We start from the raw sequence: 25,885 nt of genomic DNA on the forward strand, positions 1-25,885 counted from the left end.
TACCCAGTGTACTTAGCATGTGTATGTGTGTAGGGGTGTTATTTTCAGTATGCTAAATGTAAATGAAAGGGAGGTCGCTCTGATGTTGGGTTTTGAATCTTCACTTCACCATGTGTGTCCATACAACGGGCTACATCTCCCGGTACAAAGACAGTGAGGTCTAGTGTGTGCATTTGCATGAATGCGTGTGTATGTGAGTACCAGTACAACAGAACACTAACTCCAATGTGAAGTCAGTATAGTGTGCTGCTTGTCTTGTCATGTCTCTGATTTAATTAGCTGAATTTTAACGAGCCCCAGATTAAATCCCCCAGATGTCTCAGATGGAGCCCCCCACCTCTGTTTCCATGGTAATGCCATTATTCCCCATGCCAAATGGGCTCTAATTAGAGCAGCTATTATGGGCTGGAGGGGTGGGATGTGTGTGAGTGTGTATGTGTGTGTGCATTTTTAGAGGGTGATGGGGTCAGTACCACATTGGAGACCATGAAGTGTTTAATACTGAAGATCTCTTACTCTTTTCCTCCATCAGTTCCTCCCCTTATCCAGCCTTTTGACTTCCCTCCCACCTCCATCGGTAAGCTGATGTACATAGCTTGCGTGGTGTCTTCCGGAGACATGCCAATCCGGATCACCTGGAGGAAGGACGGGCAGGAGATCGTGTCAGGAACATCAGGAGTCACCATCGAAACCAAGGAGTTCATGAGCTCCCTTCAGATCTCCAAAGTTTCATTGGAGCACAATGGAAACTACACCTGTATTGCCAGCAATGATGCAGCAACAGTCAGTTCAGAGAGACAACTCATAGTAACAGGTGAGCAAGAGAGTGAGGGTTTTACGGCAATGTAGTATGGGATCCTCAGCATGATTTCACCATTTAGTACCACTTCTGGATCATATTAGGGACATTCACACCGGAGGAACCTTTTGATAGTGTATCTTCATAATGTATTTAGTTCTAGGAACTCTGTTTGGGTAACTAAATAAGGTACTACTTCAGGGTAGGGTCTACAAGAGTTCTATAGGAAATACCAGCGAGCGTGAATTCACCAAGTATTTTTCAGGAAATATCTGTTTTAGGCTTTCAATCAGGGTTAGGTGCTTCTACACCCTTGTTAATCATTTCCCACTGATTTTAGGAATATATTATGGGTTGGGTTAGGTTTAGGGGTAGGGATTGGGTTAAAGGAACACTCCACCGTTTTTTGAAATAGGGCTTATTCACATTATTTCCTACATTTAGATAGGTGGGCAAATGCATTTTTGTGTCAGTGCATGCATTGTTTTAGTTTGACTGGGTCGGCATTAGCTTAGCTTAGCACAATGAATGGAATCCTTTGTTGCCAGCTAGCATGGCCTGAGTAAAAGTGATCAAAAAAAAAAAACACCCACCTAATTACTTCTTGTGGCCTGCGTATTCACAACGAGTACAAATAGCGATCCAGATTAACACTAGGCGATTTCCTAGGCAGATATTGACTTGGGACTATATTATGGGGAAGCACAGGCGAAGCACTGCTGCTTAGGCGAAGCACTGCTACTTCGGTGCAGAGATATCATGCAACACATGAAATCTCACGAATTCCGTCAACATACCGGCGTGCAACGCGTCAAAAAAAACAGAAGAAGAAGAACATACCGGCGTGACCTGCACCGAGTGTCTTCGCTTTTGGATGATTTATTTTGAGAAGTTACAGCAAACATGGTTATTACCTGCATAGCAAAAGGTTGTGAGAACAAGCAAAGGACATACACGAATGTAATGTTTCACAGAATTCCACCTAATGTGGAACTGAGAAATAAATGGCTAGCAGCTCTGGAGATCTGTAGTTCAATGCCTCTCAACAAAATAAAGCAGTATCGTGTTTGCGAAGAACATTTTGCACCAGAGGACTACTTTGAAAACACAGGAAGAACAAAGTGCACATGTAAGTTGTCGTTTATTTCTCTTCCTATATAACCTATATTGCCTGTGAAAACATCAACTCTATGTGAATACAGCTATAATATGGGTCAATCTATACATGCGTCATGATTAAAATAATCACTTACTCTGTGGACAGCTGTCCATTTGGTCCATTCGGCGTGGGGCGTTTTTTCCAGTTCACTTTGTCACACCGGAAAAAAAATCGAGTACTGCAGAATGGATCAGCGCCGTGAAATCCTCTGTAGATGTGACACAACTTCGGGCACGCTCATCTTGATCTGACGTGTTGAGCCTGGTCATCAATGGCAAAAACATGTCCCACTCTCTACAGCATAGACACTCTATTTCCGTCGGCATAGATTGGCATATTCCCCCACATTCACACCACCAGTTCATGTTGGCTCTCATCACGAGCGATCGCAACCTCCTCCTGCTGTCGTTCTATTTCCAAAGCACGCAGCTCGTCTTCTGTAAACTCTGGTTCAAATAGGTATGGTTCAGGTTCTTGACTGTCTGAGAAGTCACCCTCTTCGTCTCTCTCAAAATCAGCCATGTTCATCGCCATTCGTGTACTGTAAGGAAAATAGCCAGGCAGCTACTATTCACGCCGGTATGTTGACGGAAGTCGTGGGATTTCATGTGTTGCGTGATATCTCTGCACCGAAGTAGCAGTGCTTCGCCTAAGCAGCAGTGCTTCGCCTGTGCTTCCCCATAATATAGTCCCAAGTCAATATCTGCCTAGGAAATCGCCTAGTGTTAATCTGGATCGCTATTTGTACTCGTTGTGAATACGCAGGCCACAAGAAGTAATTAGGTGGGTTTTTAAAATTTTTTTGATCACTTTTACTCAGGCCATGCTTGCTGGCAACAAAGGATTCCATTCATTGTGCTAAGCTAAGCTAACGCCGACCCAGTCAAACTAAAACAATGCATGCACTAAATGTAGGAAATAATGTGAATAAGCCCTATTTCAAAAAACGGTGGAGTGTTCCTTTAAGTCTATATCTTTGGACAATAATGTTGATCCAGGATCATCAAAAGATGTTGACCCAGGAACATGTCTTACTTGGCAAAATCACGGCGACCAGAAACTACCAGTGACACAAGTGTCCACTGATTGGTCAAACGCATTCAAAACACCGGCAACCCGCCATTTTTATAAAGCAGTGTAAAATAACTATTTCATGAACACAGAAAACATTGTTGTGTTCTTTTCTCAGTCTTGATGATATGTAAAGCACCAAGTTGTCATAGGATATTTAGCCAGATTTGAATGCTCTTGTAAGTTTGGCATGTAGGATATGTTATTTATTTGTTATTTAGTTATATAACAAATAACATTATATGTTATTTAGTTTATTTACTTAGTTTATTTACACGAAATGATAACGGAGATGAAATGTACAAACATCAACATCCGGTGTCCTCCATTCACCGGTTGTTGACGTTTGTAAATTCCATGAATAAAGATGTCACTGTCAGCCACTTTAGAGTTCTTGCTAGAAGGCTGACATTTTTTCAGGATTGGAAACAAAATCACTATTAATCACGTGATTAGGACGGGACAGGAAAAAAATGTCAGCGGGAGTGGGCGGGACAAGGAATCACAATAACAATATGATAGCCAACTTTATACAGAAATATACCTTTTATATAAATAAACTATAAACTGTATATTTTCATTTTGAACTAAATTTTAGTTGCCCTGTCTCTTTATGCTCTCCTCCTGTTTGCTTTGGTGTGGCTGGCTAAGTGAATGACATACACAGGCTGTGATGGACAGATCGTTTATGGCTGGTCGTAATACAGTACATCGGGCAGGACATCCAAAAGCACACTTATCATTCATTGACCTCAAATATAGCTTTTCATCTGAAAGATGTATGTAGTAAAAAACATTACATGGCCGCTTAATCTAATGTTACCATCTTGGTCTGTGAACTTTAGAGAGAAACTTTGAAACTCTGTATATGAAAAATAAATCTATAGAGAGTGAAATGTCTACTTTCAATTGAAAAAAAAAATCAAAAATCAAAAAGAACGTGTGTTAGCATGGATGATTTGTATGAAATTTAATGTGTGCAATGCCAAGATGGCTTTCAGTTCAATAAATTAATAAAAAGGATTCATTTAGGATTTTTATTCAACTAAAGTGGGCATGCTGTGATCTGCAGGCTACTAATTTTTTACTGTAAATTAAAGATTTGGCTAACCAATTTATTTGGTATCTCCTCTTCTGAAACTGTATTTTATTGTTGTAGTTCCCCCTGGTTTTCGGGTTCAGCCCAATAACCAAGATGGAATCTACGGCAAGTCAGAAGTTCTGAACTGCTCTGTGGAAGGGTACCCTCCTCCTAAAGTTGTCTGGAAGCATGCCAAAGGTAATATTTTTTTGTTACTGCATGTCCAATACATTAATTTCAAGTTGTCATGAGCAGATGATAAGTCTTAATTTTGATTTTTAAAGGTATAGGGAACCCCCAGCAGTACCATCCAGTTCCACTGACAGGTCGCATCCAGATCCTGTCCAATGGATCTCTGCTGATCCGCCATGTTTTAGAGGAAGACCGGGGATATTACCTGTGTCAGGCCAGCAACGGAGTGGGGTCCGACATCAGCAAGAGCATGATGCTCACTGTTAAAAGTATGTCAGGCTCTCATGTACATCTACACTTTTAAAAATAAAGGTTCCAAGGTTATACATTTTGACATTAACATTTTACTAAGCTCGAGTCTCAATACTCACTGTAAAAAGAGTGTAAAAAAATACACTAATACTAGAGGTAATTCAAGTTCTTACATTTTTTTTAATATTTCGAATTAGCAATAGTTTTCAGAGTATATATTAAGAAATATGAATTTCCCTTGATTCCATTCAAAATCTTAAAAAAAAATAAAAAATAAAAACAATTCTGAGATTTTCTCACTTGTGAAGAATGCAAACATTACTGCTTTTGACCTAAACAAGGTTCCTTACAAGGCTACCTAATTTATGCCTAGACATGTTCTCTAGGTAGACAGGTTTCAGGACATAGCTATTGAATATCAGAAATTTCATAATAGTTAAATCTCTCCTTAAACCATGACATACAAATAAAGCCATATTTTTTAATTCCAGTCACGGTAGATTTGACGATTTCTTGGAAGTGATTTGACCTGCAGCCTTTGGGATGGTTTGCGATGGTGTCTGTTTGAGGTCTTTGTTTAAGAATGACCCTCAGATGGGCTTTCACGTCTCAGACTGATGCCTGCGGGAAGGGGGTTTGAGACGCTTGAGTAGACACACACTCACACACAACATAAACCACCTCTGCACACACACACACACACACACACAGGCACACACACACCTGCACCTGTCATACTTTGTCAATCAAACTAATGACCCAGCTTATGATATATCAGTCAAACTGAGGCAAGAAATACAAGAAGCCTTTGACTTTTTTTATATAGTAGCTAGAATTGCCAGGAGTAACTGCTTGCATGTGTGTGTGTGTGTGTGTGTGTGTGTGTGTGTGTGTGTGTGTGTGTGTGTGTGTGTGAACAGCTCTCAATAAGAGTGCCAAAACAACAGATTCAAGTGTACCCAGCTCGTTTAGATTAATAGAACATTACAACGAATCCGTAAGGTCATCTCATGACTGATCGTTAAATCGGACACACAATCTGTTCTGTCTAAATCCATATTATTGATCCTTTACATAATGTAGAGTGCAGAAAACTCCCTTCCACGCAACACTGCCCTAGGCCTGAGTTACAGTCCTGACCACATTTAAACAAACCACATCCACCAATGTATTAATTAACATTTTACCCAGTTAAATCTTAAGAAATGTGCTATGAAATGTATTTAGAAAAAGAGGAAGTATTTTACTTTATTTTATATTTTCACCTCAATTTCTCATTAATGTAATGCAAGTGGATCTCATTCGAATTAATGTCCTGTAACGCTTAAAATATAATTATTACTGTAATTAAAATGAGTTTCCAGACCATATTATTTTATTTAAATGAAAATAAATGCTAGAAATATATGCTTATAATTGTACTTGACACGTGTCAAACTGTTAAACTATATCTAATTATGAGATTTTATGGCATTAGGCTGCTGACAATTTATATTTACATTTCTACATTACATTTTTTTTTTCTCAAAAGTAATTTAGTGTTCTTGACTAAAAAAGAAAATAAATGCTCGTGTTTGTAAACTCAGAGCAGTAATAGGTAGAATTGCTAGGATAAATGTAAGTTATGTTGTGTTATTCAACAAGAGATAGTAGAGCATGGTTTTAAATTTTCATGCAAAGCCTGTGGATATCTTTCGACTCGGTTTACAGCATCCTCCTTTTTTTTCTTTAGGAGATCTGTCTCCTTTTCGCTGTCTCTCGCGTTGTCTGATTCAGTGTTGGTGTTATTGATTGAATCGTTCCTCTGTTCTGCCTCCCTCAATTCTATCCGTTTCACTCGTTGGAAGGGAGGGAATGAATAAGTGATGAAAACAAAACAGTGGAACCCTCTTCAGATCGATATTGTGTGTATGTGTGTGTGTGGCAGCGCTAGAGAAGAGTTACTCAGGGGGAATGAGCAAGCGAGAGAGTGTGAAAAAGTGATTGAGGAGTTGAAGAGAGACACGCTAACACTCACTGCCCCGTGTCACAAGAACGGCAAGGTGTCAGGATAAAATCTCACTGACCTCTGCCTTTTTTTTAATTCATTTTTTCCTTCACATATATTTACTTCCTGTCCTGCTATCATTTATTTTTGTGCAGTTCCAGCTATGATCACATCCCACCCAAACACTACCATGGCCATAAAGGGGCAGAACAAGGAGTTAAACTGTACTGCCCGGGGTGAGTACCCCATTATCATCCGCTGGGAGCGAGGTGACACCGTTATTGACCCTGATCGTAACCCTCGGTACTCCATCACTACCAATTCCAACGAGAAAAGCGATGAAGTTATTTCCACACTAAAGGTGAGATACATGTGCACACACACATACAGTATATGTATATGTTGTCAGTGAAGGAGTTCAATAAATGTTGAATAAAGGCAGAGGCTTGCCTAAATGTTTCCAAACAGGATTATAGCAGTATACACTTTTACCTTTTCTTTTATCAACTTTTATTTTTGGTATTGTGGTTAGCTTGTTTGTTTACTTTATTTTATATTCTGAGAAGATCATGGAGCGTTTATTTATATATCAATAATTCATTAATTCATTATGTAATTCCTATTTAGTTGTATTTATTTGTTTGTTTGTATTTATTTATTCATGTTTGGTTTTGTTATGTTATTAAATAAGGACAAGGATGAACTCATTTACATAATTACTCCAGTCATAACATAGTAGTGAATACAAACAAACAGTCATCCAGCATTCCTAACTTAATGCCAAACTATGTACTTTTGTCCAATTTACACTTGTACATTGTACAGCAATACATGACGTGGACCTCAAAATGAGGATAAAAGTAAAATAAGTTTCTCTCTTTCTGCAGCTGAAGCCAGCGGAGCGAGGGGATTCCGTCTTTTTCTCCTGCCATGCCATCAACTCATACGGCGAGGGCAGAGGGCTCATTCAGCTGACGGTGCAAGGCAAGACAATCAGCCATGAACAACACGCTCACATCTTACATGATACTCTTTATCTAGAGACACAAAATCAATAATTAACCTCCTGGCCCCAAGCCACCTCTTACTCTTCAGCCTCTCTCTCTGTCTCAATCTTCTCCATCTGTTTGAAGTCTATTTCCACTTGTTTTGTTGGCAGAACCCCCTGACCCTCCAGAGCTGGAGGTTCGAGAGGTCAAAGATCGAAGTATGAACCTGAGGTGGACGCAGCGGTTCGACGGCAACAGCATCATCACCAGCTACGACATAGAGTACAAGAACAAATCCGGTGCGGCATTGCTTTGTTTCCATTTCAAGCTTGGATGAATTACATTGTGAGCGTGCATTAAAAATGTATTTGTTGTCAAAAGAATATGTAGTGAATAAGCTCTGACTGTGAGAAGATGAATGGGTTGTGAACGGATTTTAGCAGCATTGCGACTTGGGTGTATTGCCTTATTTGCTGTTTGTACATCTATGTTCGTCCTAGTTTTCAGTGCATCGCTGGTTTTTCCAATCCGTATCATTTGAACTGTAAACAGTCCTAACATAATGTTCCAGAACAGCCTGGATGGAAGTGTGATGTAGTAATGTATCCGTGTTGTTTTGTCCTTGTTGTAGACCCGTGGGAGCTGAAACATGCCACACGTAAGATCTCCCCCACTAACAACCAGGCCAATATAGTGGAGCTCCACCCGGCGTCCGTGTACAGCATTCGCATGTACTCCTACAACAAGATTGGACGCAGTCAAGCCAGCAAAGAACTTACCATCAGCACAGAGGAAGCACGTACGTCTCCCGCCCGTGATCTGACATCATCTGCTCACCCTCATGAAGTTCCATACCTGTACTTACTACTTTTCTGTGGAACACAAGAGATGAATTTTTGAAGAATTTCCTGGTCACTCTTTACCACAGTAATGTACTGATCTTGTTCTCAAGTTCTCACTGACTCAATGTTTTGATCACAATGATTGAAAGCTCACTGGAAGGGTGAGATTATCAGTACATTTAAGTCTGGAATATAGCACTTGAATAATATAGGGCACTTTTATTATTCTTTTATGGTGCTTTTAAAGCCTTTCCTAAGCTTAAAAGTACTGGTCCCCTGTCATTGTACCTAAAAGGATATCATTCAAAATTTCTCCTATTGTGTCTCACAGAAAAAAAGAAAGTCATGCAGGTTTGGAATGACTTCAAGGTGACAACATTTTTTTTATTCCTTTAATATTCTTGTAATATGATGTGATTCTCTTTAAACAGCTCCTGATGGGCCACCCATGGATGTGATTTTACAGCCAATGACCTCTCAAAGTATCCGTGTCACCTGGAAGGTATGTCTTTGACTCCTAAACTTGCTATTCTTTGGACTTTAGACCCAGTGTCTTCAACCCTGCTCCTTGGGACCGACTGTCCTGCAGAGTTTAGCTATGACCCTAATCAAAAACACCAGAACCAGCTAGTTGAGGTCTTCAGGATCACTTGAAAAATCACAGGCCAGGTTTTCTGAAGAAGGTTGCCCCCCCCTCACCCAAAAAAAAAAAAAACAGTAGGTCCCCACGAGCAGGGTTGAAGACCTAGGCTTTAGAGTTTTAGATTCACTTCATACTATATGTCATTTTCTTTTCACTCCACTTAGGCACCTAAGAAAGAGCTACAGAATGGAGTGATTCGTGGCTATCAGATTGGTTATAGAGAGAATGGACCGGGCAGTAATGGACAGTACAGTATAGTGGAGATGAAAGCCACAGGTGACAGTGAGGTGTACACCCTGGATAACTTGAAGAAGTTTGCTCAGTATGGTGTGGTGGTCCAGGCATTCAACCGAGCCGGAACAGGACCTTCCAGCTCTGAGATCAATGCCACAACACTTGAGGATGGTAATAAAATACACTATCTATCTATCTAGCTATCATGCTCTGAGGATTTATCTTTTGTGTGAGTTGTGAGTACAGGACAACTCTGGCCCATGGCCCTCATCCACATGTGTGTCACTTTCAGTGATATTGATGCTGTTAAGGATAATAGTAATAACAACAAGCATAGGAAAAAATAATTATAATTAGCCTGTCTGCCGAGGCCCCTCTCCCTGATCCACTGCTTTTCCTCCCAGTCTAATTATCTGCAGCTGAGCGCATTGTCTCCCCCTCTCTCTTTTCATCTTTCCTCCAGATCCCTCTCTCTGGCTTTCAACTCCCCTCCTCTTGGCTCCCACTCCTCTCTCACTCGCTCTCAAAACACCTTTCTTTTATCTCTCCCTCCATCTCCCAACATCCCCTTCCACCCCGCCGCCCACTTCTGTCCCACTGTCTTTCTTCTCCATTCTTATTTTTGGAAAGCTCTTGGGTTCTTTTTGTGCAACTGTTGAGCTCTTCCATCATTTTTTTTTTCCAGATGCCTTTGTTTTTACCTCCATCAGCGGTGTTCTTATCAAGTTTTAGCTTTTCTTCTAACCCTAATATCCTAAAAATAAATTAGATTAAAAACAGGCTACTTCCTGGTAATCCAACCAATTGACAATCCAGACCACTTCTGACCAGCTAGAAACTATGTAAAACCATCTACAACTTGAATGTGTTTTCACTTGCATCTTTTTTAAAGGTTAATTCACACTGCACTGACAGACCCAGAGCAATGCAGACAGTCACCAGATTGCAGTACGTCACTTCTCAGACATTCCAAGACCTGACAAACAAGGTTCAAAATGTCCAATCATCAAAAACAAGCACTGACGTGGGCAACACAGTGATTAAATGACACCAGTCAAACATGTCTGTTGTTGTTGGTTGGTGACTGTTGATGCAGTTTAAATTGGAAAAAAAAATGGTCAAAAGTTGACCTAGAGTAAAAATGAACCAATGACCAATGATGTTGTCAAGTTGTTGTCAGTCTTGTTTTTGTGGTGTGTTATGCACTGTTGCCTCTAGTTGGAATGACTGAGAATACTGAATCAGCAGTGAAGTCCATTGGCAAGATAGATAACACTGATTTGATTTCACAAGACATCAAAAAAGGGATTTGATTAAACAAAGTCAAGAGGGCAAACACAGAAGACCCTTCCTAGCTCTTCCAGTTTTCCTTTTTGAATGACAAATACAGACTACTTCCACATGCTGGTACAGAGAGTTATTTCCTCTCATGCAGGTGTAGAACGTATAAACTATGTTGGCTGTAAGCTATAGTCTATGCAGTGTGTTCAAGCAACTTTTTGTCCCAGATGTAGGTGGCGTGAAGCAAAACCACATGCGGCTTTCTTCACTGCCAGGTCTATGATGTCAGTTTGATGTATCTGGGCATCATTGAAAAGTGGTCCAAAGATGGATGGTTTAATTTGCTTCACAGGGGCCTCTTTGGAATGATTCATTGAAAAGATCTGACTCTAACAAATGATTTGTTCATGAATCAGACATGGCTACTTTTCTCATGAATGTGCCAAGATGACTTGGGGTGGATGTCAAGAATTTCAGTGCATTATGACTTGAATTTTGTCTGTTTTTCGCATACTGTACAGTAAGCCTATAGTTAGACAGAAGACATATAGTACACAAATTATACAGGCAACTCACATTCACTTTCACTATAATGACAAAACAGCCAGGATATTCTTTACAAAAAAAAAAAAAACTTTTATGGAAGACATTAAGTCAAGCTTGTTTGAAATGACACATGGGTGAATAAGTAATTTTGGCTGGGGGGAAGCAAGATGCCAATATACCTGTTCTATGCGTCAGATCCAGACAGCGCATGAGAGCTTGGGTTTTGTGGGCAGTGTTGAAGATTTATTGAGAGTTGTGCTCGTGAGCGTTCTGTCAAGCCGTTCTGTCAAGCCGTTCTACTCTAAATGGCAGTTTTAGTGTGGTCCACCAGGGCCAGACAGAGTCAGACCCTAAGGCCTCTTCAAACAAATACCATCATTTCTCCTCTGCTCTCCCTCCCTCCCTCCTCACACCATCTCCTTTACTCACTCCTTCTTTTCCTGCGCCAGCTGCAGCTGCTCCCTCATAGAGCCAAGCCAGCTTCATCCCTCCTCTATCCCTCCTTTCATCCTGCCGTCCGCACATGCTTTTTTCCCTCCCAGCAAGTCACACAGGCAGGCTCTGTGTCCCCTCAATAGTGCCATTATTTATTCAGAGACGCAATTTGGCACATCACCACTGCCACATTTGCGGTGTATCCGGGAAAAAAATCTAATGCATTTAGTAGGTGAAACAGCTCAAGATCGAGATAAGAGGAACGTTTCACTTATCTTTAGCTTTGGGACGTGATTGTTCTGTCCATTTCGAGTGTAGTTACAAGGTTGTTGATGCTCTTGGGCCATACCAAGTGCTCCAATTGCAGTATAGTACTGTCATTTTACTTTATCAATGTAATTGTGCTCTTTCACTGCAATTTTTGGTTTCCACTTCACCTATTGTATCTTGTTTCCATTGGTGCCTGAATTATTTTCCTGCCACTTCCTTTGCTTTTATGTAACCATTTCTCTTTTTATTTCTCGCAGTTCCTAGCCAGCCACCCCAGAATGTACGGGCCATTACGGTGACATCAGACGAGGCGGTGATCACGTGGTCCGAGCCCCCACGAATGACCCTGAATGGGGTTTTGAAGGGCTACCGTGTGGTGTTCTGGTCCCTCTACCCCGATGGAGGTGGGTGCTGTGGGGGCCAGACACTTAGGCTAAATCAGAGTAATTATACGCTATTACTGTTACTCCCTCACTAGACGCAGTCCCCGTAGAGCGCCCCCTACTGCCTGCCCATGTATCAGTATCCTGGCCAGTCCAACCCACAGAGAGTATATATTTGTGGGTGGACAGGTATACGTGTGTGTGTTGTTGTTGTTGTTGTCTTTTATAAATATATAAAGTGAGTATTTACTGTTTACAAGTTTACTGAATAAAATTAGCTTAAAGAGAAAACTTTTGAATGGTAGCATACTTGAGCCAACTTGTTGAAATGTAAAAATGGTCCATAAATGTTCTAAATAATGCGAAAGTAATGACAAGGTTAGGGTATTTATACCAAACAGAATTGAGAGTAAAAGTCAAGTCTATGGGTCTTTTTGTGATTATTAGGCTATGTCACTTACAAAACAATTACTGTGGCAGCACAGTAACGATATCAGATGGTAAAACTACTGTATGATATTTTGATATGTACCTACTACATTGTATTTAGTAGGATTTAAGGTTCTTCAAAAAAGCATGCTGTTACCATGGTGTATGTCCAAAAATAAATAGTATTTTAACATCTCCAAAGAGCCATGGGAAAACTTTTAACTTTTTGTGTGTTTTGCATTTGGACATAAATATCATTGTCTGCTAAATATAGCTATAGCAGTGACAAGTAACCCTTTGTCCAGCAAAACAGACTATTTTAGTATCCCTCTGCATAATACCATGGTACTTTTTTTGTAAGTGGAATGTGTAAACATGGTTCTCCTGTGTTTCCTCATGTGAAGTGTTCAAATTGTGTGCTGTTATTAGTAAGTAAATGAACATGCAATAACAAAGGAGAGTCATTAAAATTTTTTCACATCTCTCAGAATGGGGAGAGATGCAGAACATCACTACCACTCGTGAGCAGGTGGAGCTGAAGGGCTTGGAGAAGTTCACAAACTACAGCATTCAGGTTCTCGCCTACACACAGGCAGGAGATGGCGTCCGCAGCAACGTACTTTACATACAGACCAGAGAAGACCGTAAGTTCATGCATCACACATGTACACATGACCACTGATTGAATGTCAAGGTATTTGCAGAAAAAAAAAAAAAATATATATATATATATAGCACTTATTCTAAACATAGTAAGCTGGTTGGTTCTCTGTTCACTACATAGGGAATGTAGCTTGTTGTCTGTAAATTCTCTCATGCAGCACACAAAAGACTTGACTCATAATTTGATCCAACAGAGTTTAATGTTAGCATGTTGATAAGCTAATATCTCAGTGGTCTTATATTGATAATTTTCAGTTTTATATATAGGTCCATTAACATTTTAAATGTTGTGATTGGGAGGATGTGTTAATTATTTTGAAATAAGTATATTATGCTCAACAAGGTTGCAAATATTTGATCCAAATATTTTTGCACGATATTTGAATATTTTCTAATATCCAAATATTTTGAATATTATGATTCAAAATATTTATTTTTTACATTAAAATCTTTCGTAACATTAATATAAATTTTTACTGCCGCCTTTTAATTACCCAATTTAATTCATTCTTGCTGAATAAAATAATATTGATAATTACTTAATATAGTAATTACCATATTCAAACATGCAGCCACATTATGTGCAAGCCACTTCTCCTTTACCCAGGCTCTGTTCAAGCTCAAGGGTGTTGTGTGTATGAGGTCTGGGTGGGCGGGTGGTTGGAGTGGGGGGTTGTCAGATATAAAATCTTGCCACAAAACCACATTAGCTGGAGGCAAATGCTGCATGGTTCAGGTCTAGAATGATGCTGGATTGCTTGATTGCTGGATACGGTCACTGTGGCAACATTTAGGCTCTTATATAGTATTAGCACACTTAATGAGAATTAAGACGCTGAAGGAGGGGGGTCTGGGTATGTGTCTCAAAGCAGATCCTACATCCAACACAAGAAGGATTTATTCTTTGTGGATTAGCTGACATTAATGTTGTGCTTACACTGGTTGGGATAGGATTAGGGCGATATCTGTCTCTCATCTTTTCCTTGGTGGGGTTGAGAGGGGTTCAGGGAAATAAGGGGTGTTTTTGTGCTGGAGAGTGAGAGAGATGCATTTTCATTTAATTGAATTTAGATTTAGGAGTATACAGATTTGTGTGGTGTCGGTTTGTCAACGGGGCTACCAGAATAGTGGCACTACCAGAACTTTTGGTCAATAGTTTTGACAATTTTCCTTCTGCTAATAGTAAGGAATTATGCTGTTAAATCATCATTAATACCACAAAATATCACAACAGTTTGTGTCACCACATTTTAAGACCTGAACCCCCTCATGGATTGTCCCATTAGATTAAACCCTAGTAATGATGATGATGATTTTTTTTCCCAAATCCTCCTTAAATCTCCATGTCTTCCTGAATATTGTAGACACACTAAAGTTAGATGGTTATTTTTAAAATGGCATAAGTTTGATGGTGTTTCAATGGATTTCGAGCCAATCCTGCAATAAAAAAAGCCTTGGACTCCCACAAAAGGTTCAAGGCCTATTTACACCAAAACAAACATTACATTTTTGACTGTGGTTTGTCTGTTCAGATCAATGGAAAAATGGCAGTGAATGAAAATGAAAATTTGCTCTCTCAGTGGGCGGCGCTTATTTGTATTTGCTATAGTGTTTATCAAATAACACCAAATACAAGAGTACAGAGATATAGGGTGGCCATATGCGCCGTTCATATGGGACACGTCCCAGCCAGGATTTTAATAATGCCTAAAATATCCAGGTTTTGGCTATTTGCACTGTGCAGGTTGATCGTTGTGTAACATTCATGAGAGCTATAAAGAGTTTTTTACCTTTGAATCGCTTTCACGTGTTTGTTCGTTCGTTTGACTTGAAGCATTGTGGAGCACTTTGTTTTTTTTTTTTGGATTTGTGCGCAGCGACGCTTCAAGTCAATTGAATGAACAAACATGTGCAAACATCGCTTTGATCGTTCCCTCTAGATCTCACCTTCTCACACGCAGCCCCACGATTGGTCAATTATGTACAATACCTGCATGTTATTGGTCAAACTGCTCTGGATGTTTTAGGCAATATTAAAATCCTGTCCGGGACGTGTCCTGTATGAACGGCGCATATGGCCACTCTACAGAGATAAGGAAGCCAGTTCTATATTAACCTTCTGTTGTTTAATGTTGCTTAGCAAATTAGTTATGAGTGCCACCAATTCATAGTTTTCTGTAACGGCAGCAGATCTTGTGACCAAAAGCTCAAAACTTAGTGGTCGGCAAATATTCTTTGCAGTGCAATGAAAAGATAAAACAATGTGGTCGAATTGTTGGCCATGCTAATGTGTCGTCTGAACGATTATTCAACTAAAAATTAGTGTTGATGATTAATTGATTAATTGCGATTAATCGCAACCAACATAAAAGTTTTGGTTTTCATAGTGTGTGTGTGCTTATTGTGTATATGTATATATAAATACACATGCATATATTTCAGAAAAAAATATTATTTTTAGATATTAAATATATTTATATGTAAATTACATATATACATGTAAATATTTTCGAATATACTGTGTGTGTATTTATATATACATAATAAATATACACAGTACATACACATATATACAAAAACGTTTACAATTAATCAAGATTAATCGTTTGACAGCACTACTAAAAATCTTTACTACAGTACATTTCATGCACACTGTATGCAAACCTTAACATATTTGAAAAACCCAAAGTGTACTTGGTCAGCTGACAAAATAGGCTAACAACATCTTAGTCCAGAAAAGCATTTTACGTATACGTTTTACCTTTTGGTCACTGGGAAATGTGGTAAATCCCACAATGCCTCTGTCATACATTAATCTAGTTTTCAATCTCTAATTTTTTTTCCTTTCAGATCCCGGTCCTCCAGCAGGGATTAAAGCTGTGCCATCCTCTGCCACCAGTGTGGTGGTATCCTGGCTTCCCCCTATAAAGCCCAATGGTATCATCCGAAAATACACAATTTACTGTTCCAGCCCTGGATCAGGCCAACCGGTGAGGCAAAAAGGGGTAATTTGTTTTTAACATTGATTTTGGTGTTGGTGTTGCTTGGTTGAGTATTTTTGTTTAAAAATGAAGGCATGCTTTCATTTGTGTGTTCGTTGAAGCAGACGAAAGTGAATATTTGTGTATTTTTTACACTTATTTGCTTGCTTCATTTCATATGGGTGTGGACACAGTATGTGTGGATTTTAGATTCTATATTTTTTTTGTTTTGTGTTTATTAAACCATATTGTCTATTTGTGTCTGGATTTGTGACAAGTGTATTTTTTAATCTGTGCATGTGTGAGGTTGTGCTGCAGTATCAGCAGGATATGTGTGTGTGTGTGTGTGTGTGTGTGTGTGTGTGTGTGTGTGTGTGTGTGTGTGTGTGTGTGTAAATGAGAGGCTCATACTGCAGTGTGTGCAATGCAAGCTCACCCTCCCGTCTCATTTGCATATCTACGTCTCATCACGTTGCCTAGACAACCTCATCTGTTCATCAGGGAGGGCAGGAAACAAGCTGACAGCACACACACACAAACACATCCCACAGGCTCGATCACATTTATAACCATCTCTTCGACAAAAACACACACACATAATTTGTGTACTCTCACACTGAATTAATGTACCTGTCCAGATATACACATGCTCACTCTCTTCCTTTCTTTCGCTCATTCACAAATCACTCCTCTCTTTCTCTCCGGCCTCTCGCAGAGCACGGGGTGATTACTATGTAAATGAGTGTGAGAGGAGGGGGGGGGGGGGGGGTAGAGGGGGGAGGGGGTCAGACTCAGTGTGCGGGGAGTACTTTTGTTCCTCTTTTCATTATCTCCCTCTATCGCTCCCCGGATCACTGCTATCTCCACACTGGAGGAATATTTTAATATCCGTTACAGTGCCCCACCCCTCCCCTCCTGTCTGCACCTCCCATACCTGATTCATGCTGAGAGACACAGACATTTATAATTTATTATTATTATTATTGTAGGGTTAGTTCACCCAAAAAATGAAAATTCTGTCATTAATTATCACCCTTATGTCCCTCCAAACTCAAAAGACCATCTTCGGAACACAAATTAAGTTATTTTTGATGAAATTTGAGTGCTTTCTGGCCCTGCATAGACAGCAACAGAACTACCATATTCAAGGCCCAGAAAGGCAGTAAGGACATCAATAAAACAGTCCATGTGACATCAGTGGTGCATCAATCACATTTTTATGAAGCTACAAGAATACTTTTTTTGTCTTCCATGCGTTCACTGGAGTACCATGATGTACCATGATGTTCTGAAGATGAACGAAGGTCTTACGGGTTTGTAAAGAAGGCTAGCTCAGAATGCATTTTGATGAACTGTATCTTGGAGATAGGCTCCATCGAAATCGCATACTGTAAAGTAGTTGCTAAAACTTACTTTGCAACTGTAATTTATAGTATAAATCTCTGTAGTATGAATATAATTCGGACGTACTACATCCGTCATGTTGTCACTGTAACGGTAAAGTATCCATTTGATGCATTTCACAATCTGAGCGGAAATAGCGGGTCATCAATACTATGAATAATAGCAGTTTTTCGCCTGCTACATTGTATGGAAGTAGGCATATTCACATGCAGGGAAAGAGTTATTTCCAAGTTGGCTAACCAAAGTGGTCTAAGTATACCTGGGGAACTTATGTGTCCATAATCACACTGTCTGCTTAAGCCATCCAAAAATCAATAACTTTTGAGGTTCCATTTCAGTTCAAATGCTCCCTCAGAAGAGAGCTGCTAGAAAGCGAGAAAGATATTTCTCATTATGAATAGAATATGGAAATATATTTACACAAATCAATTAGCCTCAAACCATCATAAAAGCATGAGACATGACGTGAGACAACACTATGTGTGTGTGTGGATGTGTTAGCATCAGGGCTGAGGGGTATGATGGAGGATGGCAGGGCAGCATGCAGGGCGAACGGTGGGAATGACACTGTGTGTGTTTGCATGTCTGTGGGCAGCAGACATTCACTGATGAGCATTCGTTTGGACAGCAGACACACGGCTCTCTTAAACACACTACAATTACAGAGAGCTGGAAGCACAGCCTAACATCATGTTATTTATGTGTGTGCACAGCGTACATTGTTGTTTCTGTTGCACATTACAATGAAAGTGGATATAATAATAGAAATACTCATCATGGAGTGTGTGTGTGTGTGTGTGTGTGTGTGTGTGTGTGTGTCTCATGCATGCTGAGGTGAGCAGCAGATATCTCTCATTAGCCGGCCTCTATTGTTAGTGTTATCTGAGGCTGACTGATCTTGTGTGTCTAGGGGTATTGTCTTTGTACCCTCTCATCTACTTGTGTAAGGCCCCTTGGGTCTCTCTCACACACATACAACACAAACACACATGCAGATACATAGTTCAGCCTTTTACACTCACATAAAGAAAAGCAGCAGAAATCTCTTAGCATGTTATTTAGCTAAGAATTGTGTTTGAATAATCATTTTCTCCAGGTGCTGCCACACCAAGAGTTACACATTCATCTTCACCTTTAAAGAATCCAGTGTAAATTCTGCATGAAAACAAGTCATCATCTTTAATTTTTAGCTTTAAAAAGCATTTTTATAAGAGCTGGTGCCAAAAGCGAGGCCAAAAACGTTCTCTGTGCAAATACACATTAATTTTTAGCAAGTGCAGTTCTGTTGCGTAAAACAAGTTATAAATGTGAATTTAAAACTGAATCTGTAATTTAGGTGTGAAATTTTGCGGAGAAAAAGGTCACTGTCAATTATTTATTAATGTATGAAGCAAATCTTACACATAAGTGAATTTTAAACCAAGCAACATTGCTGGTAAACGCAGCAAATTTATGTTGGTACTGTAAGTGTGATTTGTGTGAATTTCAATGCTCTGAATTCACATGACTAAAGGTGGTCACATTAAAGTAAGATTTCTTCACACAGATTCCACAATGGTTTCAAACTGCTGATGTGATTTTGCTGCACTTACACTCTGTGTATGCAACTTTTGAAACTCATGCTCAAATGCGAAACTCACGACCACACTGATTCCTATTGAAATTACAAGATTTTGTCCCCAAAATATTGCAGACCCTTTATAGATGTTACTACACCTTAATTCAGGGAACTAGCTATAAACTTACTAATTTAAAGCTAATTAATTTCTGTTTCAGTAGCATGACCAACTAAAAGAATAATTACTGTTTTCCAACAGGTTTCCTGAATAGAATATATAAGTCCCGCCTACATTTTTTAATTCTAACTAGGTAAAAGAGAAAACTGACTATAAAAGTAGACAATTTATGTTGTTGTCTTTATCAGCTCTGGGCACATTTGTAACTTGTGTTTCTGCAATGGGTTCTCCAGGCACCCAGTGAATATGAAGCCAACCCTGAGCTGCTGATATACAGAATCACCCATCTGACCCGGGGTCAGCAGTATTTGATCTGGGCAGCCGCCGTTACCACGGCTGGTCGGGGCAATATCAGTGAGAAGGTGACTGTGGAGCCTGCTGGAAAAGGTGAGTCCACCTTGAGTTTAATGAGAAAATAATTATTAATAGCCATGCTGGTGTGATATATCTCCAGTCATATCTATAGTGTTCCTGTAGCTCAAGTGGTAGAGCATTGCATATCAAGCTTTGGGGGTGCGATTCCCCGGGAACACATGATAGGTAAAAATTGTTAGCCTGAATGCACTGTAAGTCGCTTTGGATAAAAGCGTTTGCTAAATGCATAAATTACATTTTAATTTTAATTTAATATCTGTACCAAAACAACTGCACTAAAGTCAGTACTTCATCTCAAAACAGACAGATTGACAGTTTCCATGCAGAAATTGATGTTTGGGGTTTCCTGTCTGTAATTTAGCTTTATTTACTTAGCAATCTTGTAGACGTTGTGCAATTGCCTGATAAGGCAGATGACCTGAGTGAGAACTGGGTGTTACAGGTCATTCTCTGTCACTGATGCTCTCTTCTCTTCATTTTCTTTGATTTTCTCCTGATGGATAGAGGTAAAGCCTATCATGTATTATGTGGAGAGGAGTAAAAGCATCTAAATGAGAAAGAGATGGCAGACAATGACCTGGCCAATATGCCAGACAATGAAGGGGGCAGTTCAATCAATATTTCTTGGGTCAGAAAACCAGGGAGAGAACCTATGAGTTGCACATTTTCAGTGTGTGTGTGTATGTGTTGTTCTTTAACAAGTAATTCACGGCTAGTTTAAAGAGCAAGAGTCCGTTAATGCCCATTTTTTTCAATTATGTATGATTTCCAATGTGTTAATATATATATATATATATATATATATATATATATATATATATATATATATATATATATATATATATATATATATATATTTGAATACACTAAATGTTCATATATAACATGTAGACTTTAAATTCTAGAAAATAAACTTTTAATGGGGAGGGTCACACTGATTTTATCAATTTTTTGCAACGTGCAGTGCAGTGGAATGGGAAAAAACACAGTGTTGAAATGTTTTTTTTTTTTTGTCGTTTGTTTTTTTAAGTTGAACTTGAGTATCGTGTCATGCATGAGACTCTGCCAAAGAGATGAGCACAGTAGTCAAAGATGTCTGTTTAAATTGACTTGGTAGCCTCGTAGGCAGTATGCCGACATAAAATGCCATTGCGCTTTGGATGTCCCTAGTTTGATGCCGCGTTCCAGGCAACCCGTAACCCGTGTTTTTCCAACCTTCTACCAGTGAAAGTGCACTGGAACAGCAGTCAAACCTGTGACTTCCCACCCGTGAACTCGTACTAGATCAATGTATTTCCAGTTCCGAGCTCTGATGTCACATAGCCCGCGAAACAACAATGGCAGCCCCTACAGATAATATTGCGTATGGATGCAGTGTTTATTACAGTTGTACACGTTGAAAAATAGATTTTAGGACAATATAATGCTGCACTAAAATTAATAATCTAGCTACAATTCCTTGCGCTTAGGAAGTTTGGCGTGACTTGCCTGGAACGTTACAAAGTCGTGAGTCGTGGTCTGAAGTCGTGACTTACGGGCTCAAAAACCTGCCTGGAACGCAGCATGAGTCCCAGCTCACGGACCTTCCCGATCCCGCCCCCTCTCTCTTACTCCCATTGTGTTTCCCATTGCAATACCCCCCAAAAAATAAATCAGTCTAGTTTACCTGTATATTAATACATGACTGTTTATTTGTCCTACTCAGCTCCTGCTAAAATCCTGTCTTTCGGAGGAACGGTGACCACTCCGTGGATGAAGGAAGTTCGGCTGCCATGCAGCTCAGTGGGAGAGCCAACACCCACCATCAAATGGACCAAAGACAGGTCTAGGATCAGCTTTCATCACAGTGTTTTTCCAATGAGTTCTTGAAATATAGAGACTTAAAGGTTTAGATTTACAAACCCAGATACCCGATCACATAATTGCCTCTATTTTATTCAAAGATGAGAAGGTCAATATGACTGATTTGATCCTTACAGTGAGGACACTGCCATCCCAGTTACTCAAGATGGTCACCGGAATATTCTTTCAAACGGTACCCTGGTGCTGCGCTCTGTGAAAGCTGAGGATTCTGGGTACTACACCTGCACGGCCACCAACACACTGGGGTTTGACACAATCATCGTAAACCTGCTGGTACAAGGTAAGTAAGTGCATACTTTCATGTCACCCTGTAAAATTTACCTTGGACAACATTCCTATGAACAAGATTTTAAGATTTTATTTTAGAATTAAGGTGCAGTCACGAGGAATTTGGCTTAATTTTGCGCAAAAAAGGTCCATTGTCAATAATCCAAGTCACTTTCTAAGTAGCCATTTCTTGGTCAGTTTGGCAATTTGTGTAACCAACTTAAACCTGTTGCAAAATCTGTGAGGGTAAATATTTCGCTCTCAAGTAAAATTCTCAATTTCACAGATTCCTATTGATGACTCAATTTCAAACAACAGTGGATGTTACCACATCTATAGGGTGGGGATATAGATTATACATGAATATAGATGTCTTGTTACAGGTCAAGTAAATGTTGATTGATGTCGAAACACATGGTGGATGAAATCTAAAATATTGACTGCTGGTGTTTGACTATCAAAAGAACAATTCCCATCAATCTCTGTGTGCCCTGTGTTATAGTGCCTCCAGATCAACCACGTTTGACAGTTTCCACCACGTCTACTTCTTCAATCACTCTGGCTTGGATCCCTGGAGACAATGGAGGAAGTTCCATCAGAGGTACAAGCACCTGTCCTTTTTCTTTCTGGTTGCCTCAGAACTTTTATACAAACCTGATTCCAAAAAAAGTTGGGACACTATACAAATTGTGAATAAAAACAGAATGCAATGATGTGGAAGTTTCAAATGACAATATTTTATTCAGAATACAACATAGATGACATTTCAAATATGTAAACTGAGATAATGTATCATTCTAAGGGGAAAATAAGTTGATTTTAGATTTCATGGCATCAACACATCTCAAAAAAGTTTACCACTGTGTGGCATCCCCTCTTCTTTTTATAACAGTCTTCAAACATCTGGGGAGACAAATTGCTCAAGTTTAGGAATAGGAATGTTGTCCCATTCTTGTCTAATACAGGATTCTAGTTGCTCAACTATCTTGGGTCTTCTTTGTCACATCTTCCTCTTTATGATGCACCAAATGTTTTCTATGGGTGAAAGATCAGGACTGCAGGCTGGCCATTTCAGTACCCGGATCCTTCTTCTGTGCAGCCATGAGGTCGTAATTGATGCAGTATGTGGTCTGGCCTCATCATGTTGGAAAATGCAAGGTCCTCCCTGAAAGAGACGACGTCTAGATGGGAGCATATGTTGTTCTAGAACTTGGATATACCTTTCAGCATTGATGGTGCCTTTCATGTAACCCATACCATCAGAGATGCAGGCTTCTGAACTGAGAGCTTATAACAACTTGGGTTGTCCTTATCCTCTTTAGTCCGGATGACATGACATCCCATTTTTCCAAAAAGAACTTCAAATTTTGATTCATCTGACCATAGAACATATTTCCACTTTGCCACGGTCCATTTTAAATGAGCCTTGGCCCAGAGAAAACGGCTGCGCTTCTGGATCATGTTTAGATTTGGCTTCTTTTATGACTTAGAGTTTTAGCCGGCAACGGCGAAATAGCACGGTGGATTGTGTTCACCGACAATGTTTTCTGGAAGTATTCCAGAGCCCATGTTGTGATTTTCATTATAGTAGCAATGTGAAGCAGTGCCGTCTAAGGGCCTGAAGATCACGGGCATCCAGTATGGTTTTCCAGTCTTGACCCTTACACACAGAGATTGCTCCAGATTCTCTCAATCTTTGGATGATATTATGCACTGTAGATGATGATAACTTCAAACTCTTTGCAATTTTTCTCTGAGAAACTCCTTTCTGATATTGCTCCACTATTTTTCGCCACAGCATTGGGGGAATTGGTGATCCTCTGCCCATCTTGACTTCTGAGAGACACTGTCACTCTGAGAGGCTCTTTTCATTCCCAATCATGTTGCCAATTGACCTAATAAGTTGCAAATTGGTCCTCCAGCTGTTCCTTATATGTACATTTAACTTTTCCGGCCTCTTATTCCTACCTGTCCCAACATTTTTTGGAATGTGTAGCTCTCATGAAATCCAAAATGTCTCACTTTCAACCTTTGATGTTTTATCTATATTCTATTGTGAAGAAAATATAAGTTTGAGATTTGTAGATTATTCCATTCCTTTTTTACTCACAATCTGTGCAGTGTCCCAAATTTTTTGGAATCGGATTTGTATATTGGGCTCCTCAAAGTAAAAGTAATTTCATTTTCTTTTCTCTATCTCCAAGGTTTCTTTACATTTTTCATATGCTCTCTTTTTTTCTGTCTATCTGTCTTTCTTTCAGATTGTGATTTATCTGCCACTGTGTCACATGTTACTGTCAAACTGCTTGCATCTTACAGTAAATTTGGTAAAAAAAAAACAAGTTGGTAAAAAAAACAGATGTCTGTGGTGTTTGTGTGTGTAAAGGTGGGTGGAAAATAAAGAGAATACAAGGCTGTCAGTGGGTAAATCCTTCTGATGTGGCGCCCTTTATTTTGCCATCTGCCAAAGCCAAAATCAGACATCAAATCCGGGCCGCTCCTAATGATGGGCGACGCCATATTGTGCATTTATTTGCATAACTGTGCAGTCAGCATTTCTCGCTCTGTCTGGGCAACTAATGGAGGTTTACAGCAATCTGATCAGCACTACATCTGAGATTGTTACTCTAAGATTTGTCTGTAAGGTCAATGCGCCATCTGGTGGTGATGTTAAGAAGTGTTCTGAGTTAGGCTTGCAATGCCAACATGATGAGTATGATTCCTAGGAATTGCATGAACTGATAATATCATTAATAAAATCCTATCAATAATACATTGCATATGTGTGTGCACATTCAGGTTTCGTGCTGCAGTATTCAGTAGATAACACTGAGGAGTGGAAGGATGTCTTCATTAGCTCCAGTGAACGATCTTTCAAGTTGGACAACCTGCGTTGTGGTACCTGGTACAAAGTAAAGCTTGCGGCAAAAAACAGTGTGGGAGCTGGTCGCATCAGCGAGATCATTGAGGCCAAGACTCACGGCAGAGGTGAGCAGATCTAGCTAAATATTACAGTTCTTGCAGCTTGTTTTCTTATATATATATTTGCTAAACAAGCTCATAGTAAAAAATTTATTTTTATTCATAAAGACTACTGTTCAAAACTTGAGGGTCTGTACATTTTTTTTGAAATAAGTCTTTTATACTCACCAAGCAAAATATTTTGAAATGTAATTTTCAATTTCATTTCACAATTCATTTCACAATTTTCAGCAGCCATTAATCCATTCTTCAGTGTCACATGATGCTTCAGAAATCATTATAATAACTTCTGAATTTAATGCGTCCTTACGGAGTAATTTATAAAAAAAAAAAAAAAAATAAAAAAAGGTTTGTACGGTAGAGAATATCTCATTTAATAAAAATGTAAAATTCAAAGTTAAATCTAAATCAGTTGGGTGATGTATGTGACATCTAAACATGTGAAATTAGATTATATGGGTATAATGTAAACAATGCCACTGAACCGAACAAAACTTGCACATTTTTTTTGTTTATTGATATTGAAAATGGTTAATTATTGTCATGTTTTGGCACTAATCACTAATCAGTCAAACTGGGAAAACATTTATAATACTATTCGCTTCTTAAGTCTGACGTCACGTAGAAGCGCTTCCGTGTCCAAACTCTCTATCAGTTATCACAAGAAAACAACAAAAAGGTGCTGATATAAACTCACAATGTGATAGAATACTAGCAGAAAAGTTATAATCTTAACCTTTAACTCCATACCGAAGTCCCAGATAGCCAGACAATGAAAATATAAATATTAAAAAAATATATAAAATTTATTTGTGTTTGGGACGCTGTGAGCACGGAGACTGTAGTGTATACCGTAAGTTTGAAAGCGTTAATTAGCTTAAATTATTAATATGAATAAACAGTGCTCATAAACGGCTGCTAAGGTCGTATTCTCAAGTGAAGCGAGTTGAGGCATGGACCCGCAAACAGCGCTTCTTACGTCATCACTTAACAACCGAATAGGCTGCCAAAGTTAAAGGGG

General features: G+C 39.3%; 1 protein-coding gene across 2 annotated transcripts in view; it reads left to right on the top strand.

Moving 5' to 3' along the window:
* The window catches only part of dscaml1 (Down syndrome cell adhesion molecule like 1), a 131,698-nt gene that overhangs the window by 96,690 nt on the left and 9,123 nt on the right, over window positions 1-25,885 (top strand). For both annotated transcript variants that reach the window (XM_059514764.1, XM_059514766.1), the window contains 17 exons: window positions 533-814; window positions 4,189-4,308; window positions 4,395-4,571; window positions 6,697-6,902; window positions 7,429-7,525; window positions 7,701-7,829; window positions 8,162-8,329; window positions 8,804-8,874; window positions 9,180-9,420; window positions 12,039-12,224; window positions 13,082-13,237; window positions 16,107-16,246; window positions 19,611-19,764; window positions 21,458-21,575; window positions 21,732-21,895; window positions 22,385-22,483; window positions 24,682-24,870. In XM_059514764.1, coding sequence (XP_059370747.1) covers window positions 533-814; window positions 4,189-4,308; window positions 4,395-4,571; window positions 6,697-6,902; window positions 7,429-7,525; window positions 7,701-7,829; window positions 8,162-8,329; window positions 8,804-8,874; window positions 9,180-9,420; window positions 12,039-12,224; window positions 13,082-13,237; window positions 16,107-16,246; window positions 19,611-19,764; window positions 21,458-21,575; window positions 21,732-21,895; window positions 22,385-22,483; window positions 24,682-24,870 — 2,697 coding nt within the window. The remainder of the gene's footprint in view (window positions 1-532; window positions 815-4,188; window positions 4,309-4,394; window positions 4,572-6,696; window positions 6,903-7,428; window positions 7,526-7,700; window positions 7,830-8,161; window positions 8,330-8,803; window positions 8,875-9,179; window positions 9,421-12,038; window positions 12,225-13,081; window positions 13,238-16,106; window positions 16,247-19,610; window positions 19,765-21,457; window positions 21,576-21,731; window positions 21,896-22,384; window positions 22,484-24,681; window positions 24,871-25,885) is intronic.

Source organism: Carassius carassius, chromosome 28, assembly GCF_963082965.1.
Source record: "Carassius carassius chromosome 28, fCarCar2.1, whole genome shotgun sequence".
NCBI classification, from domain to species: domain Eukaryota; kingdom Metazoa; phylum Chordata; class Actinopteri; order Cypriniformes; family Cyprinidae; genus Carassius; species Carassius carassius.